Source organism: Hemitrygon akajei, chromosome 10 (assembly GCF_048418815.1).
Source record: "Hemitrygon akajei chromosome 10, sHemAka1.3, whole genome shotgun sequence".
NCBI classification, from domain to species: Eukaryota; Metazoa; Chordata; class Chondrichthyes; order Myliobatiformes; family Dasyatidae; genus Hemitrygon; species Hemitrygon akajei.
This window is the reverse complement of record NC_133133.1, coordinates 110990966-111010610: the sequence shown is the minus strand read 5'-3', so window position 1 is coordinate 111010610 and position 19645 is coordinate 110990966. Positions and strand designations below refer to the sequence as shown.

Genomic DNA, 19645 nt, shown 5'->3' with positions numbered 1-19645 from the left:
ATGCAAGTACCAACAAATCCAAAGAATCTGTAATATATAACTATCAGTTTGAATCACTCTTGTTCGAGTCAAAACACTCTGACCTTAAGTTCCAGTCTAGAGAAACCTAGTCCAAGACTCCTCTGCAGTTTAGAGGGAGTGCTGCACATTTGGAAGTGAATTATTAAATCAAAGCCCCATCTGCTGTCCAAGATGGAAAAAAAGAATGCCACAGCACTATTCTGAAGAGCATGGGAGTGAACCCTGGCATCCTACCAGATAATTATTATTCAATTGACATTTTTAACAGGATGACAGAGTTAAGTTTATTTCACACAGAGAGTGTGGTGGGTGCGTGTAACACACAGCCAGGGTTAGTAGTGGTGGAGGGAGATACATTAGGGGCATTTTAGAGACTCTTAGATAGGCACAGGGATGAAAGAAATATGGAGGGCTATGTGGAAGGGAAGGGTTAAATTGATTTTGGAGTAGGTTCAAAGGTCGTTGCAACATCATGTGCTGAGAGTCCTGTACTGAAGGGCTGTAGTGTTCTATGCCCAAATGACTGCTCAGTTTCCTACATTATGACAGTGGATATACAACAGAGGTTTTCTCCTTGCAGTAAAGTGCTTTGCACATGTTCTGAAATCCATAAATGCAAGTCTTCCTTAATTTTTCAGAAGACAAAGAGCAGATGGACTCAAATACAAACTGGACAGACTTTCTTAAACTTTGCCCACTTCCTAAAACAGCCTGGCAATGAATAATTTTATTTCCCCGCAGCATGAACATTATGGATTAATGCTCAAGCAAGAAGTAAATATAGTGACTTACATTAACACTTCGAATTCCTCTTTTTACAAGATTCCTTCCAATTCAAAATTCCGCACAATGAAGGAACATCCTCTGCTCTCAAAAGGTGGAGAAATTCATTGACTTCACCCTAACCCTCTGAGTAAACAAATCTGGTCCCAAATGAACAACCTTTCACTAAAGAGCCACAAGTCCCAATTCTCCAGACCAGAAAATCTTTCAGTTTACAAATCCATGAAGTAGCACAGAGTGCTTGATAAGTCTCTGAAGATGAAGAGTGGCTTACAACCTATTCTACTTGTTATCCTCAATGCACTTTGAACATACTTAGCAGCTGCCTTAGAATTTTATTTAAAATGACAAAGACAAATTGCAGTGAAAAAAGAACACTTCATTTCTTCTGTTAACATACATGCAACAAGTGCCTGTATGCCCCTAATGTATCTCCCTCCACCACTACTAACCCTGGAGGCGTGTTACACGCACCCACCACACTCTCTGTGTGAAATAAACTCTACCTGCCTTCTACAAGTGTGGAAAAGGCACTGGGTACTCTCTCACTTGTCAATTAACTTATCAATTTTACAGAACCTATAAAATCTGTTTAACATTGACAAAGTTCACGTGGGATAACTTTCTTTAAATAGATTGTCTGAAAACCAGAGGGTTTAGAAAGTTAAACGTGAAATGGATACTTAATTGATTTCACTTTCTGTAATTCTACTTACATCTCCAGAGACACTTCAAAAACAATTTTACGGGTACAAGCGGAAATGTAAAAATGAGTTAGAAAAACTGCACAGAAGATATTTCAGAATCAGTAAGTCTCAACAAAAGTAATTCCTTAGAGTTTCTGGGATAGACTAATGAACCTATAGCATAGAAGGTTAGCATTTGGCCCACTGTGCTGATGCCTGTTGATAAGAAATTACCGAGACTAATCCTTCCTGTTCTTATTCTGAAGGACAGGGTTCATTAACTGCAGGTCCCTTTTAAGTGGATATGGTTTCTGTCTCCATTACCCTTTCATAAGCAAGACACCCACAATTTGCATGAAAAACATTAAGAACTAAAGGACAATTAGCTCTTCCTACGTACCAAATCTAGTCCTATCTATTTTTAAGCAGCTGAATTAATTTTTCAATCAGCCTTGGTTCTGCGGAAAACAAAGTGGGAATGGCAATCTATTCCCATAACTAAAGCCACTGTTCCCTCTAAGCTGTGTGGGTGCATGACTGCACAGCAATTGAAATGCTCCTGCACACACAGCCTTTGTTCCAGTGCAGCTGGAATTTCCTTTTATATGTTAATATAATTGTGAAATACGCTGTAACTACATGCTAATAAATATTATCCATAAAGTTTCTAAATAATAAATGTACCACAGCCTTTACTTAGAAACATATTAGAGCTTTAACGTATTTACATTGTCAGAGATTCAAGTTACAACACTGTTACAAATTGTAACAATAAACACAGAATTGAAGTTGGTAGCTCACTGTTAATAAACCGCTGGCCCCTGAATGCTGACACTGCCCAGTCACAACATTTTACTTTTGCCATTGTGCCTGTCAATTGTTTTGACTGCCTGACGTTACTTATTTGGGATGTGAGCTGTGGTTTGTGTTTATTTGATGTGGAAAAACTGTAAATAATTCTGTAAATTTCATTACATCTTTCAATTAATAAATAATTCAGAAAGTATATGATTTTTCAATTTTTATCATAAATATTCATAGTATGCTCATTACAAAAAAAAATTAAAGTGCCGTGCAGTTTTCAGGCCATGTAAAACTTTCCTGCTCACAACATTGGTTGATCTGTGCTGCTGAAAAAAATAGAGAGAACGTTAACTAAAGCTCTCAACTCTGATAAATTTTTTGTTAATTACCTCAGTTTCCTTCTTCAGTACTGACATGGAAGTTTGTTCCTTCACTGTCTACTAATGACAGGAAAATCTTGTTTGTTTTCTGCAATCTTTTACATTATTTGAAAAGCAGTGTTTTAAAAAATGGACACTCCTCCTTCCATTCTGATTGTAGGCTTCTACAAGGTGTACCTGGATGACAAACTTGAGTGGAGCACCAACTGTGTACAAGAAGGGCCAGAGTCACCTCTACTTCCTGAGGAGACTGAACTCCTTTGTCATTTGCAGGCCTCTCCTTCACATGTTCTACCAGTCTGCTGTCACCAGTACAATCTTCTATGCGGTGGCGAGCTGGGGCAATGGCATCAACACGGGTGATACCAACAAGCTCAATAAACTGATTAGAAAGGCTGGCTCTGTTATGGGAGTCAAACTGGACACACAAACCTACGGAAAATCCTGGAAACTCTGGGCAATGTTTCTCACCCTCTGCATGCAAGCTTGGCTGAACAGAGGAGACTAAGACAACTGCTCTGCTCCAAAGAGCGCTATATGAGGTAATTTTTACCCTTGGCCATTAGGCTCTATAATGAGTCAACCTATAGCCAGGGAAGTGATGACCCCTCCCTCCTCCTTTTAGACTGGTTGAGGTAACTTATTTTTTATTCTTCCTTACTTCTCTTCTGATATTTGTTTATCTGTGCACTTGTAATGCTACTGTAACACGGTAATTTCCTTTACAATCAATAAAGTATCTATCTATAGATAGGGTTAGTTCAGAAATGAATTCAAATGGCATCCAATTTCTTAGAGAGGTAGGGACTAATGGACAACTTGAGAGTATTCATTTAAAACATACTTAATTTCAAAACCAAGTAATGTACACAATGGATGGAGTTTCTGGGAATACACATCTCAGAAGACCTTACATGGTCCACTAACACCACAATAGTTAAGAAAGCACAGCAACGCTTGTTTTTCCTCAGGACGCTGAAGAAAGCTGGTCTACCTGAACAGATGCTGGTGACCTTTTACCGCTGCACCATAGACAGCATCTTAACATACTGCATCTCTGGGTGGTATCTCAGTTGTACAGCAGCTGATAGGAAAGCACTTCGGCAGGTCATCTCTAGCACACAGATCATCCGGACACAGCTCCCAGCCCTAGAGGACACCTACAGCTCACACTGCCTAAGGAAAGCTAGAAGCATCTGTAAGGACAATACACACCCATGCAATCATCTGTTTGAACTTCTTCCATCTGGCAGATGTTATAAGATTTTCTATGCCCGCACTTCCAGACTGAAAAATAGCCTTTTCCCCAGAGCTATAATTGTTCTGAACCAAACGATCAAACATCATCCATAAATTTGTTATATTGCTACTTTTAATACTGGTTTTATGGCTATCATGCATCTGAGTTGCACTTTCGTACTGCTGGACATTGCTTGTACTGGCTGGTTACTTAATTTTATTTATTTGTTGTTTTATAGCATTGAGTACGAGAGTTGCAAACGCATTTTCACTCTATTGGTGCATGAAAATTGTACTGTGCAATGACAGTAAAGGTATTTCATTCATTCATTCATTAAAAACTCAATTAAACCACCTTCTGTGATTTAAGGGAAAGGTCAGTTACAGTTCTAGCACACAACACATTAAATATCTTATGCAATAAATTTATTTTTTGGTATTAACTGTTGGTCCAGGTTACCACTTTTAACCTCATCATTTTATAGGAAAGGAAAAAAAAACTTTTACACGTTGTTAGACTACTGGATTGAGAGGAATGCAAGTTTACATTTTTGATGCTGTCCACCTATCAGAAGCAAATTATATCCTAATAAGTGGAATTTACTTGCAAATCCCAGCCCTTTCCTCAGCTCGACCATGAATAGTCAAAATGGTCCATTAATAGTAGAATATTTTTTCTACTTCTTTCACTCTCATGCCAAGAATCTTCAAAACTAGGCTATGGGACACAGCCTTCAAGTCCTTAAGTATTTACAACACTGAATGATACGAGGTCTCTCCATAATGACCTACCTGAACTGCTGAGTTCATAAAACACGTGTTACCCAAATTACTGAGGCCACAGAGACCAGCTTGTTCACTGTGTCTTCCTGGTTCTAGGTAATCGTAGCTGTTATAGCCAGAGTATGGGGGAATACAGTAGTTTGAATTTTTCACACTGAAAGAAAAAAGATGGAGTATTTAGTCAAAAGATTAAACGCCCCTTTTCATTGGACAACATTTAAAATAGGGATTATTTACAACTATAGTTGGAAATATTAAACTTAAGTTCAGAAATGCACTGCAGGACACAGAAATAGTTGCAAGTATCACTGTCATAATGCATAAATCTATAGCGCTACCAGATCTCCCACAAAATTACTGGGATCTCTACCATTCATCTATAGAGGCTCTCTCACAGCTCACTTTCTTTTCCACTTCTCCGTCTAAGTTTAAACAGTTTGACTTTATACACCAGCAACATAGAATCATCTCATTTCTTCCTTCTTACAGCATGAAACCATCATGGAGGCAAGGCTGAAAGGAATCTAGGAGAGGAGAGAGTACTTCGGTTACAGGTGAGGGTGCAGGCATTCCAAAGGGCCTCCATGACATCACTGACTCAGTACATTAGAGCTTCTATTTATAGTGTACTCTGCTAAGGCAGCACAATCTGGGTTTCACATGCAGTGAGAAGCCTGTGGTGGAACAGGGGACTGACTAATGCATCCTGCCAAAAAAGCTGTGCAGAAAAGCAACGCCTCTGTCAATTTGAGAAGAGGGAAATAAAAACTGCTCTTACTTCAGTGATATGGGAAAGGATACAGAGGTTTGGAGAGAAAACATGGCAATGAACTGTAGATTGCACTCATAGTAAATAAGCATTATAATCTCAGCAGCTTCAATATCAGCAATTCCAAGACATCTCTATTATTATAGAAATCATAAAAACAAATAATATACGACTACAATTTTTCCCCCCAGCATTTGTTAAATAATCCACCCAAAGACTGAATCAATTAAGTCTTTCAAGGTGACTTACACTGAGCACTGACTAGAAGGCATCACTCTGGTACACAAGCAGAGTAACTGCAAAGAACCAGCTTAAAGTCAGATTTCTCTGGTTAAAGGGATGCTCCAAAATGAAACTAGCAAAATAAAAACACACTAAAACTTTATAAATACTCCCCCAAATATTTTACTGCAGTTCATTCCCCAACCCCACCTCTATACAGCAAAGGAACATACCATTTTGGATAACCTCATTTTCCTGCCCCTTTGCTAATTTGTGCTCTTTAAAACACATGCACAAGATAGATGTTACTGTAGAACTTTTTTTGAGAACTTGCATGCAGAGAACTATTTTTTGAAGTTAAGATTGATGTATGAAGGTTTGGGAGTGATGGGATGGATGGGGTGGATGAGAAAGAGGAGGGGCAAGCAATTACCAAATACGTCTTTAAATTCATTTGATTCTGCATATTTAAAATTCATTCCAACCTTGCACAACCTTCATGCAGATATGAAGCAAGATAACCAGCAGTTATCTTGAAAAGTACTAAGGCTAAGTAGAAAGAACAGGAGTAGGCCATTCAATAGCATTATTACTTATCTGACATTACTAAAGTCCAATTCCATATACTTTGATTCCTTCACTGATCATACAGTCTTAAATACATGATTCCAGCTCTCAATCCACCAACCCTTTGTGGTGAATAGTTCCAAGTATTCATTTGAATATCTCACTTGAAGCACAGTAGATTGACCTTTGATGTTGGATTGCTTACATTATATAATATCAGTTTGAAGAATGTAACCAAGTCCAAGGTTTAAAAAAAATCAAAGCTTAATTATTACAACACAGCAACTACAATACAGAGGAAGAATATTGTCCCAGGCAATAAAAAGATACATGGGCAAACCTTGTGCATGTTACAGTACTTTCCACTAATGAATATGACAGCTCCAGGGACTGATTCAAGTGTATAGATTGACTGATCACTGGTTGCATTCTCACATAGACAAGGAGCACGAAGCTCAGATTTGTATACTGGAAGAAAGATTCCATCAGATCAGCCTTCCAGTGGAGTGTATAGCTCCATTGTAAGGTATATACTGGAGAACTTGCAACTGTAAATGGGACGAGAATGGCGGGAAGGAAGTTTTTGGGCAACATCCATGCTACGTGGAATGAGATAATCACATAATTCTATGGATGCCCACACTGTTCCCTCCCAGTTGCGTGGCCGCATAGTAACTGAAATCCTGCGGTGCACATTGTCTTTATTGCACCGCTTTTATATATTTTATTAAAGCACCGCACAGTTATCAGGCAGTGTACAAATTTTCTGCTCGAAGCAATGGTTGGTCTGCACAGCTGTAAAACACAAATCAAAGGGAATGTTGGGGGTGTACATTTTGCAAGTAAGAATAGCAAGATCACTTGTTACTTAGAAGGTGCAAGTGTAGGTGGGGTAGAAAAAAATATGTAAAGACATGAGGTTGCCAGGTTATAAAGTCAAACAAGCACTGGTGATAGAATCGACAGGTATAGAAGCTATTGACTAGGCTACATTAGGAATACCATGTGCAATCCAGATCATCGGATAACAGAGACAATGAAGAGGATGCAGAGATTAACAGAGATAAAACCAGATATTTAATATAAAATCAAGATAGGATGAACAGACTGGATCTTCTTTATTTTAATAATTGATGCAAGGTTTGGATACAGTAAATACAGAATATTTCCATGTGAGAAATATCCAAATTACAGAACAAGATAAAGAAATCCAATTGGCAACCAAATCAGCTTTTAAGATGGTTGACTCATTAGCACCAGTGGCATAGTAGCACAACATGTAGAGCTGTTACCCCACAGTTCCAGCAACCCAGGCACAATCTGATTCTGATCCAGTTTATGTGGAGATTGCACCTTCTCCCAATGATCATGCAAACACAGGACTCCGTGCTTTCCTCATGCATCTCAAAGGGGTGCAGGTTGGTAGGTAAATTGACCACAGTTTGTCGAGGAGTGGTAGATTCTGGAGGAGTCAGTGGAAATATCAGGAGAATGAAAAATGGGATTAGTGCAAACGGGTGTTGATGGTTGGCTTGGCCTCACTGGTCCAAAAGACCCGGTGCCATACTATACAAGTTCATAACTCAGTCCCCATCCTGATGAAGGGGCTTCGCCCAAAATGCTGAAAGTTTATTCCTCTTCCTAAATGGTGCCTGACCTGCTGAGTTCCTCTAGCATTTAGTGTGCATTGCTTAGATTTCTAGCATTTACAGAATCTTGTGTCCATAATTTAAGAGTGTGGTTGAAGAGGTTTCTGGTGACGTTGTCATCGAGAATGGCAGCTTAAGTCACTAGCTCCTCCGGAAAAATGCATATTAAGCCCCGTTATTCCATCAAATATAATATTTTTCGAAAAATATTTGAAGTGAAAGGAGGGGCAAGAATGGGGAAAAGAAATGGAAATAAAATGAGCAACACCGCGGAGCCTGCGTCCGAGAGGAGTGCAGCGAGTGGCTCTCCTACCCGACCGCGTGCTAGTGAGGCAGATGCTGGGCCTCGTTCAGGCGAAGTGGCGAATATCTTCGAAATCCTGAAAGAAATAATGGAGGTCCAGAAAGATATAAAGCAGCAGCTCCATGATATTAAGGCAGAGCTTGCCAGCGTTAATCAAAAAATAGTGTTGGCAGAGACTCGAATTGAGAAGGTGGAAGATTGTGTTCAAAACGTGGAACGGATACTGAGCAAGACAATAAAAATAATACATCACCAAGGAGGTAAACTGCTTGACCTGGACGGAGGATCACGGCGGAAAAATATCAGAATCTACAACGTTCCCGAAGGAGCGGAGGGCTTGTCTATGACGGAGTTTGTCGGAAAGTTACTGCGAGACGCGCTGGATCTTCCCCTGGCTACGAAGTTGGAAGTCGAAAGAGCCTACCGCGCATTAGTCCCAAAACCTACCCAGGATAGAAAGCCATGCTCAATAATAATTAAATTCCTTCGGTACAGCACCAAGGTGGAGATTCTACGAAGGGCCTGGGGTAAGAAGAGAGTGTTTTTAGAGGATAAATAAATATATTTCGACCAAGGTTACCCCCCTGCGGTCCTCCAGAAACGCAAAGAATACTCCGAAGTAAAGCGAGTATAAAAGCAAAATAAGATTAGATTTCAAACTCCGTACCCTGCTAAATCTCGAGTGTTTTATGACAATGGGACGCGGTTGTACCAGACAGTGGAAGAGGCCACTACAGACATGACGGCCAGAGGGTTGCCCGTCAGCATGACCAAAACGAGGGAAAGCCTGACTGAGGAACTATCCCGCTCTGCTTGGGAAATAATGCGAGAATCGAGAAGGCAGGAGACGGGAGGAGGCCGAGGGAAATATATCAGGAAGAGACCGGGAGTTTTCCAAAGTCAGTCCTCACCCCCTTCAGAAGAGCCATAAGGTTTGGCTAACCTTAAAAATGTTGAGAAGCTAAACGGAAGCAAAAGTACAGGGTGATATACCTATCTCGAGAAATACTTATTATAATGTAGATTTTATATTACTTAGTTGTTATTCTTTATTCGCTCACTTACTCCTTTTTCCGCACCAAAATGAGAATATATATATGTGTGCATACATGTATATGTGTGTAATGTGTGTGTGTGTGTGTGTGTGTGTGTGTGTGTGTGTATATATATATATGTATATATTGGAGGAGTACACAGGGAAATCTTTTCTGTGTAATGGATTTGTTCATTGACTTTTATGAATACTGTAATGGGGGCCCTCAAATCATAAGTAGGAGGGATTATCCTCCACAGCTAGACATTTCCTCTAGCTCAACGCAGGGTCATCTACTAGAGACCTCCGCCTTGGAATCAAAAGTTCGTTGCCATTTTTGTTATTATTTGCGTTTCATGTTTCTTATTTGTTCAGGGAGTAGATCGATTAAGTTTTATTCTAATTTCAATGATACATTGACAGATAAATGCAGATGGCTAAAGACAACGTAAAATTCATTTCTTTTAATGTAAATGAGCTATTAAATCCAATCAAACGTAAGAGAATTTTATCCAAAATGAAAAAAGAACAAGCCCATGTAGTATATTTACAGGAAACTCATTTAAGTGATAATGAGCATAAAAAAACTAAAGAGAATGGGCTTCACTAATCTGTTTTTCTCCTCATATAAATCAGGACATAGGAGAGGAGTTGCTATTCTTATCTCAAGTAAGCTAAATTTTGAAAAAGTATTCGAAATGGGAGATAATGAGGGCAGATATATTCTGGTACGGGGGAATATAGATGGCAATTCAGTTACTCTATTGAATATATACGCACCCCCGGGAAGTGATATTGGTTTCTTTCAGAAAATTACTGATATTATGCTAACGGAAACAGAAGGTCTCCTGATATGTGGGAAAGACTTAAATTTACAATTACAACCAAACTTAGACTCTTCCAACAGAAAAACCTATGAAACAAAATCTTTACATAAGAAAGTTAATCCACTATTTGAGGATGTTGGTTTAATTGATATATGGAGGGACCTTTTCCCTGACAGAAGGGATTATACTCATTATTCTGCTCCCCATTCTGCATATATACAAGAATAGACTATTTCATAACATTTGGAAAAGACAAAGACAAAACAAACACCTGTTGAATTGGGACAAAAGATGTAAGTGACCATGTACCCATTTTATCTGTTGATTTTGACCTACAACCAAAGAATACTATTTGGAAACTAAATTCAAGTCTACTCAATGATCCGTACTTTAAGGAACAAATTAAAAAATAAATTGGTCCCTACTTAGAATTTAATGATAATGGAGAGATTTCACCTCCCATTTTGTGGGATACTCTGAAGGTGGTCTTAAGAGGGAAAATTATAGCGATATCTTCATATAAGAAAAAAATAAGGAATAAAACATTAGAGGAATTACAAAATAAGCTGAAGGAACTAGAGAAAAAACACAAACTGAATTTGGCACAGGATACATTAGGGGAAATTAAAAGAATTAGGGATAAAATAAATAATTTGGCTATGTAAGAAATCAGGAAAAACTTAATGTTTCTGAAACAGAGACATTATGAAAGTGGATCAAAATCTATGAAAATACTGGCATGGAAACTGGAAAAAAAGATAGCAGAAAATACAAATTCATAGAATTAGGGACCCAAGAACAAAAATAATAAAAAATAAGCTAAGTAAAATTCAAGAAGCTTTCGAAGTGTTTTACAAAACTCTATATTCCAAAGTTCCAGGGGGAAGCATAACCCAAATTGACACCTTCTTGAATTCTCTAGAGTTACCCACTTTAAGCAAAGAACAAAATAGAAGGATGACTGCTGACATAACTGAAGTTGAATTAAAAGCTGCAATTAGAAGGCTTAAATTAAGTAAGTCACCAGGATCAGATGGGTATCCGGCAGAGTGGTACAAAGAATTTAAAAATGAGTTAATTCCTGTTTTACTCCCCACACTGAACTGGGCTCTAAAAACGGCACAAATGCCACCCAGTTGGAAGGAAGCGATAATCTCAGCTATACTGAAAGAAGGCCAGGATAAAATGGAATGCGGGTCATTTAGACCAATATCCGTTCTTAATGTAGATTATAGGTTATTTACCTCCATCATGGCCAAACGATTAGAGGAGTTTCTACCCATACTGATACGTAATGATCAGACAGGTTTTATATGACGCCAGAGTCAAGACAATATACGAAGGACACTTCACATTATGGATCATATACAAAAAAATAAAATCGAAGCAATAGTGATAAGTGTGGACGCTGAAAAAGCATTTGATTCGGTTAATTGGAATTTTCTTTACAGAGTTTTACATGGATTTGGTTTCCAAGACACATTTATTAAAACTATACAGACACTATATGACAATCCTACTGCTAGGATTAAAATTAATGGATATTTATCAAATAGTCTTACCCTAGAAAGGGGCACGAGACAGGATTATGAATGGTCACCACTACTCTTCGCGTTATATCTGGAACCATTAGCTCAATACATCAGACAAAATGAAGATATCAGGGGAATTACTATTAAAGGGACAGAGCATAAATCGGCTTGTTATGCGGATGACATTTTGATCTATCTAGGGCAACCAACATACTCTTTACCTAAATTGATGCAATCCTTTGAACAAATGGTCAATTATCAGGATACAAGATCAACATAGATAAAACCCAATTACTTTCATATTACTATAGCCCACCAAGAGAAATTGAAAGTGGACATCCTTGGACATGGCACACAGAGTCTTTCAAATATTTGGGCATCATTATGCCGAAAGATTTGGCAAAATTATCAGAATGTAATTATCAGCCTTTTATTAAAAAAAATTAAGGAAGATGTGGCAAGATAGAACCTGATTTCTTTTTTCAGTCTCAGTTCAAAGATTGAGTCTATTAAAGTGAATATACTGCCCAGACTGTTATATCTCTTTCAGACCCTACCAATAGAGATTAATCAAAATCAATTCAATGAATGGAACAAGATGCTATCAAGGTATATTTGGCGGGGTAAAACCTACTATAAAAGGATATAATCTAGAGGGAGATATTGCAATTCTTAAATGGTGTGCATATGACTCTGATTTCACATCAATTAAATTGGATGCTAGATTTAAGGACTGGACAGCAAAAGGAATGACAGTTCTGTGCAACATAATGAAAGAAGCAACACTGTTCAGTTTTGAAATGCTTAAAGAGAAACACTTATTTAAGATTTTTATCGGTATTTACAGATGCGACAATATGTTAATAAGACGCTTAAAAATGCAACCAAGGCAAATACATGCTTGATAGAGCTCTTTAGAAAAGCATAGAATTCAGATAATGGTAGTAGAATCATTTCAAGCATGTATAAGGGGTTGTCAAATCTTAAAACACATTCGACTTCATACATTAAGACAAAATGGGAGAAGGAAGGAGGGATAATTATATCTGAGGAAGAATGGACAACAATATGGAGATATCAATGGAAGAGAAACAATTCACAGAAATGGAGGGAGTTTGGATGGAAAAACTTGATAAGATATTTTATTACACCCTCTCAGAAATCACATTATGATAGCAACCTCCCTGCTTGCTGGAAAAATTGTGGAAATCAAAATGCAAATCATTATCATATTTTTTGTGACTGCCCTGTTATCAAAAACTATTGGAGGGGGATACACAATGCTCTACAAGACATCTTTAAATGTGAAATACCCTTGGAGAGTAAGACCATATATTTTGGATATATACCTCAAGAATGGCTGAAAAGAGATAAATATTTAATGAATATACTGTTGGTGGCTGGTAGAAAGACTCTTACTAGGAAATGGTTATCACAGGAGAGCCCAACTTTAAACACATGGATGGAAATTACAATGGACATTTACAAAATGGAGGAGATAACAGCATCTGTTAATCATAAGCTGGAACAATTTGATTCATACTGGGAAAAATGGTTTAACTACATAATGCCTCATAGGCCTGATTTTATTCTCACAAATCAATGAATCTGTTGTAAAAAAAAATCACTCCCTACTTGTACATAGTTCTTTCCTTTTGCTTGTTTTTTCTTTCCACTCTTTTCTATAAGTGTATACCTCAGATAAATACCTTGTGGAGATTTGTGATATATATGATTATATGATATATAGGTACAATGTCTGAAATATATCTTATGGAAAAGTTTGTTGGATGATGAACTTCAATAAAAAAATAAATTACAAAAAAAGTGTGGTTGAAAGCAAAAGTAAAGAGGCACTTAAGAATAGGCCTGACAGTTATGAGAGAATATTATTAGAGGATTTTACTGATGAATATGGATATATATGCATGGGATACTCAAAATCTATTGACTGGTACTTTCTGAAAATTCTGCCTTAGGGCAAACATTGGTCCTGGAATCTACCCCAAGAAGCTTTCTCTGGTACTACAAAATTGCAATACAAGACCCTTGATTTTAACTACCGTAGATTCCGGATTTTAAGCCGCTACTTTTTTCCCACATTTTGAACAGCTTTGAACTTTGCGGCCTTTAAAACAGAGCGGCTAATACATGATTTTTTTCATGCCGCCTCGTAAACATTTTGCCTCGTAACAGTAGACCAATAAAATTGATGAGTAGTTCACAGAGGTCCAATGAAATTGTACGATAAATCAAGCGCACTTTCACAATTAAATTATTGTAAATCAGTCATTTGTACTCACCCTCATCAACATGGAAAACACTCGAAGAAAAGCATTGTGCTGCCTTTATGGCAGTTACTTAGTTTATAATATTTTCGCTTAGTAATTCATTTTCTAGTTAAAGTTAGAAGAGTTTTAACTATATTTGTTTTCTGTACTACATCGCGGGATGCTATGACGTCACACCCGGTTTCGCGGTGTCTTGTGGGAAAAATGCCGTTTGCGATAAAACGGGACGGAGGGAGGGAGCACATTACGCGAGCGGCTTTGGATCTGAGCGAACGCTGCTTTTAAGTTAAAGGCAATCAATAACTTTTCCTGGTAGGCTGCAGTATATATATTTTTTTACCAGTCGTTAGGAGATATTGGAATGTTGTTCAGTAAAGAAGTATACGCAACGTATATTTAAAAGTAGCCGCGTTACGGGCACGGTTCGAAAAAAAGCATTTGCAATATGTATTTGTTTTTGTTACCATATGGATTTAATTAAAAGTTAAAAAATCCTCACGTGTAATATCTTTCTGTGTAAATATCTCATATTACAACGTGGGACACCTGCGGCCGAAAATCCGGTGCGGCCTAAAATCCGGTGCGGCCTTTACAATTAAAAAATTGATTTTATTTCTAAAATTAGAGCCAGCGGCTTTTAATCAGGTGCGCTCTGTAGTCCGGAATCTACGGTAGTAGTCATTTTGATAAGTGATAAAGATGTCATCAAAGCTGATAGATCCCACTATTGTAAAAGGAACTTCGGAAATTGGAGCAGCTTGAACTGACACTTATTTAGAACATGGCTGACCATGGTAGTTTCAAGTTCCTGGGTGTCAACATCTCTGAAGATCTATGCTGGACCTAACATACTGATGCAATTACAAAGAAGCCACACCAGCAGCTATATTTCATCAAGAGTTTGAGGAGATTTGGCATGTCAACAAAGACCAATAAATTTCTGCAGACATACCGTGGAGAGCATTCTAACTGGTTACATCATTGTCTGGTATGGATGGGTCACTGCACAGGATCAGAAAAATAAATAAGTATACTCACTTTGCCCTGTTTTCTGACCTTGCTTGTATGAAGGTGGTTTACCTATTTATGCAAGTACTTCTCTGACAATAGATGTGTAACAGCCTACTGTAACATTGTATGGAAATACAAGATAACATTGATACAGACATGTTTTATACATTTAACAAGGTGCTTTATTAATGCAACAGTTAGTCAGTTTTTCAATGTTCGTCGTCAGTCGGGTCATACTGTCTGTAAACTCCCTGTCCGTTGCCCCCATACGCTCCAGGCCTGACGAAGGGTCTTGGCCCAAAACGTTGACTGTACTTCTTCCTATAGATGCTGCCTGGCCTGCTGCGTTCCACCAGCATTTTGTGTGTGTCGCTCTAGTATTAGTTGTTTTTTAGTTTTAAGTCCTCCTGCACGGGAGCCAACAGTTGTCTGTCGTTTGTCAATTCCCTTTTAAGTTTTTCTAGTCTATAACTGCACAAATGCGCACTTTCACTGTGAGATTCGACACCGAACATGTCGCTTGTTTTCTGGAGATGTGCCCTGCGCATGCCCAGTAGGGGGAGATTTGCCCAAATACCAGTTTTAATGTGGACGGAAGTATTTTCAAAAACGCTTGGTGTCGACACTTATCGTTTTTATGTTAAACCGGCGTTTTCAAAATTATCCAGTCTAGTGTGGATGTAGCCTAAGAAGCCCCAACACCCAGGACATGCTCTCTGCTTATTACTGCCATCAAAGAAGAGATACAGGAGTCTGAAGACACACATTCAACGCTTTAGGAACAGCTTCTCCTTCACCATCAACGAACCAACCCATGTATGTGTGTACACACACACACACACAATTTCTTATTTCTTATTGTAATTTAAAGTATTTATATATTGTACTGTACTGCCACCACAAAAAAAAAACACATTTTGTGACATGTCAGTGATATTAATCCTGATTCTGATCACCTAACTCTAAGTTTTCCTTCTTCATCCCAGCAAATAAAGCAGCAATGAGCTTAAACCTTTAGCAGACACACATCTACAAATAAGGATCAACTCCACTTTAGAAGCAATAACAAAATATGGGGTGTGGGCAGTGCATGGTTCATTGTGAAAATTCAGAACATTCCTACCAATGGACTGCTTTTAATTAACTACAAGAAATCTACTGCCCTTCCTTGCAATTAGGATTTTGTTGTGTGGACCTTACACTGTTGATTACCTATCAACACAAGATCATTTGCTCTCATAACATCTTCCCACTACCATGAACAGTCTGCGACATCTCAAACTCAACTCAAACGCAGCAGGAACCTTATGACATGAATAAGCAAGCATCACATCACGTATAAATCACTTGCAGATTCATCTCCCATCAATGGAGCAGAGGTACAGGCCAGCCTTTATATGGAGAAACTGGTAAAAGAACCAAAAGTCTTGATTTTGTTTTTATAATATGCCATTCAAAGTAGAAGTTTGCAACAGAGATATGTAATCATAAAACATGTTAACACTCAACAGGATCAAGATCGGAACATTCAGAGAAATATTTAAATATCAGCCTAGTTGTGGACAGTCAGTCTATTGCAAAAATGTCCTACCATGAACCAATTACCATGGATATCACCTATTTGATAAACTGGTTTTTTATTGTTGCATGCACTGAGATTCAATGAAACGCTTTTGTTTGCATGCCATACTGAGAGATTAGAGGTATTAAAAATAATTTTCAAATGAATGTGGAATATAGTGTTACAGTTATAGAGAAAGGACAGAATGTGTAGAGAATTTATTGATTGTGTGGTAGTTAGATCAGTGGGTTAGTGCTGGACATTCCATTAATATGCATTAATGACATGGAGATGTGAGGTCAAATTCCACCATAGCACCTGACAAATTACATATAGCTAGATCAATATGGAATATTAGGGAATGATAGTGACAACCTGGAGCCTCATTTTTATGGCATAAAAACCCAGCCATAATTTTAATTTAATTACAATTTAATTACAAATCTGTACCTGCAAATGGTCATGTAGTTCAAAGAAACTTGACACAATAAACCACATTTCTTGTTCATATAATTATTCCAAAATGCATTTAGATTCTCGATTTTTATTTCATTTCTTTTCAGATGTTGTGTAAATAGATAACAAAACAAGACAATTGTAATTTTGCCCAAAATAACAGTCCAAAGACATAGGTAGGTTAATTGGTTATTGTAAATTGTCCCGTGATTAGGCTAGGATTAAAGCAGAAGAATTGCTGGGCGGCGTGACTCAGAGGTTTGGAAGGGCCTATTCCACGCTGTATCGCAATTAATCAATAAATAAATGTGAATTATCAAAGAGCATTTCAAATAAATGAAGAATAATCTGGAAAACTGTTAGGTTTCTTCAAGAATCATAATTTTGGAATCAGTTGTAGTTTTCTTCAAACTGACTAGATCCCAATAGTGACAGTGGAAAATAATATCTCAGTAAGATACTCTGCCTTGGTTTGCATTTGCATGCTACTTCAGCTTGTTAAAAAATAAATCCTGTAGCAATCTGCAAATGCAATATGTAAACTACTTTCACACATTGTTCAATTGCTCCACTTCCATCACAAATGGTAATTTCTAAACTTGAACCCAAGATTAATGAAGTTGTTAACAGCCAGGTTTCTAAGCTGTAGGATGGCCTTTGACAGGGTTATGCACTGATGCTCTTGTTGCTTACACTGCACCTCTTTCTAATTTTGGACTTGAACATTTCAGTGAAGCATGTCATGATCTTGCAGGTCAGGCAGCATCTATGGAGGGGAATAAACAGATGATGTTTTGGGTCATGGATCAGGAGTCTTGAAACAGTGAGTATTTATTCATTTCCATAGATGCTGCCTGATCTGCTGAGTTCCCCCATCATTTTGTGTGTGTTACTTTGGATCTTCACCATTTGCAGAATAATGGTCCTTGGTAATTCCAAAGGATCTGACATTCTGCATGTCCAAACAATTTACTCATATGTGGTTTCTCATGAAATAGGCATTCATGATTATTTCAAGACAAGATTACACTGCGCATGTCGCATTGTTGTTTTACTTGAACTCGAGTCTTGACCTTCCTTAAACAGCTGCTGCATTAATCCAATCCTGCCCATTGTTGCTGCTGACTTAGAATCATAGAATTGTTACAACACAGGAAACTATTCAGTGAAAAAAGAAAAAGTCAAAAACTGCAGATGATAGAGATCTGTTCAGCCAAATCCATGCCTGTTCCCAGTACAGAAATCGAGCATCATCCCTGGTCCAGAACCCCTACAGGCAAGTAGGTTCCAGATTCAAATAATTCTGAATTTTAAAAAGTCCCTCACATCTCCATATACTCTGTTCAAGCAAACAGCTTCTCTATTATAGTCATGTTTTAGCTTCCATAAGCAAGTATTTTATTGAATGAGAAATCTGTTACGTTTTCTAACTCCAGAAATTAATCAAAAGAAAAGCATGGAAACCAAGGGAATACACGGATATGTTTTTACTTTCAGTGAGGCGTGCACATATGACACAGTGACGTAATGCCATATGCCATTCCCGTATTTTGTTCATATAACTCAAAATGAATGATGTGCAGAACAAAGAATGCTTAATCAAACAATATATTTAGAATATTACTGAAATATTAAATACACAACACTCCTCACTGCTTAGCTATAAACTCCCACACAATATAGAATGCATTTCAACCCAAATATGTAACGTATTCCACCATAACTGAGTAAGACATAGGAGCAGAATTAGGCCATTTGGCCCATCAAGTCTGCTCCACCATTTCATCATGGCTGATCCAATTTTCCTCTCTGCCTTCTCCCTGAATCCTTTTGTGACCTGACCAATCAAGATATCAATCTTTGCCTTAAATATACTTTTATAACATTGTTTGTTCTCTAGTCATCTTATATACACACGATATTTCAAACTGTCCCGTTCAGGTCTTAAGATTTAATCGCTGCAGGGGATTTCTTGCTCTTATGGGATGGTCTTTCCTGATGGTGGGTGGGGGGTGGGGAATCACTCTGCTTGGCAGATGAGACATGGCTGTGAAACAATCTCAGATTTTGGGGCCTCCTCCATGGTGGCTGGAGGAGCTGACTGCAAGAAGTGGTTCTGAGAGCACTTATTTCTGGATGTGTCGGCATTCTGAACAGTGCACAGCAAGCTACTTGATCTGCTGATCTACCCTAGGCTCCCAGACAAAGCCAACACTTCCTTTTAGACCATGTCTAAATGATTCGGCATGTAGCTCCTCCAATGCTTCAGCTCTCAGCTTGGATGGTACAACACTCGCAATCCCCATATAAGGCAATCACCATCAAGATAAAAATGGGGGGAAACTGGAATTTCTTCTACACATTTCAGCCATTTTGGGCTGCCATGTAGACCTGAGACAGTGTTGGGTCTTTTCTGGTTTCTCTTTGGATCATAATAGGGAGACATCTGATCTGCACCAGGGAGAATATGCCAAGAGGAGTGTCTTCTTGTGTAAATTATTCAGTTATTTCCTTTTCCAAGGGTAAACGGGACAATCCATCCGCATTTGCATGATGAGTTGTCCTCTTGAAATTACATCCTCCATGAAACAGCCCATCCCTGCATTCACGCTGACGTTATTAGTTGAACACCCTTCTGTGGATTGAAAATGGACAATAGTGGTTGCTGATCAGTAATGAAGGTAAATTCTCTCTCATACAGGTAATGGTTGAAACATTTTACACCCC

General features: G+C 38.1%; 1 protein-coding gene across 3 annotated transcripts in view; it reads right to left on the bottom strand.

Annotated features, from left to right (window-relative positions):
* Positions 1-19645, bottom strand: part of LOC140734572 (ubiquitin carboxyl-terminal hydrolase 15-like) — a 108104-nt gene that overhangs the window by 37649 nt on the left and 50810 nt on the right. For all 3 annotated transcript variants that reach the window (XM_073058728.1, XM_073058729.1, XM_073058730.1), the window contains one exon: positions 4706-4850. In XM_073058728.1, the coding sequence (XP_072914829.1) occupies positions 4706-4850 (145 nt within the window). The remainder of the gene's footprint in view (positions 1-4705; positions 4851-19645) is intronic.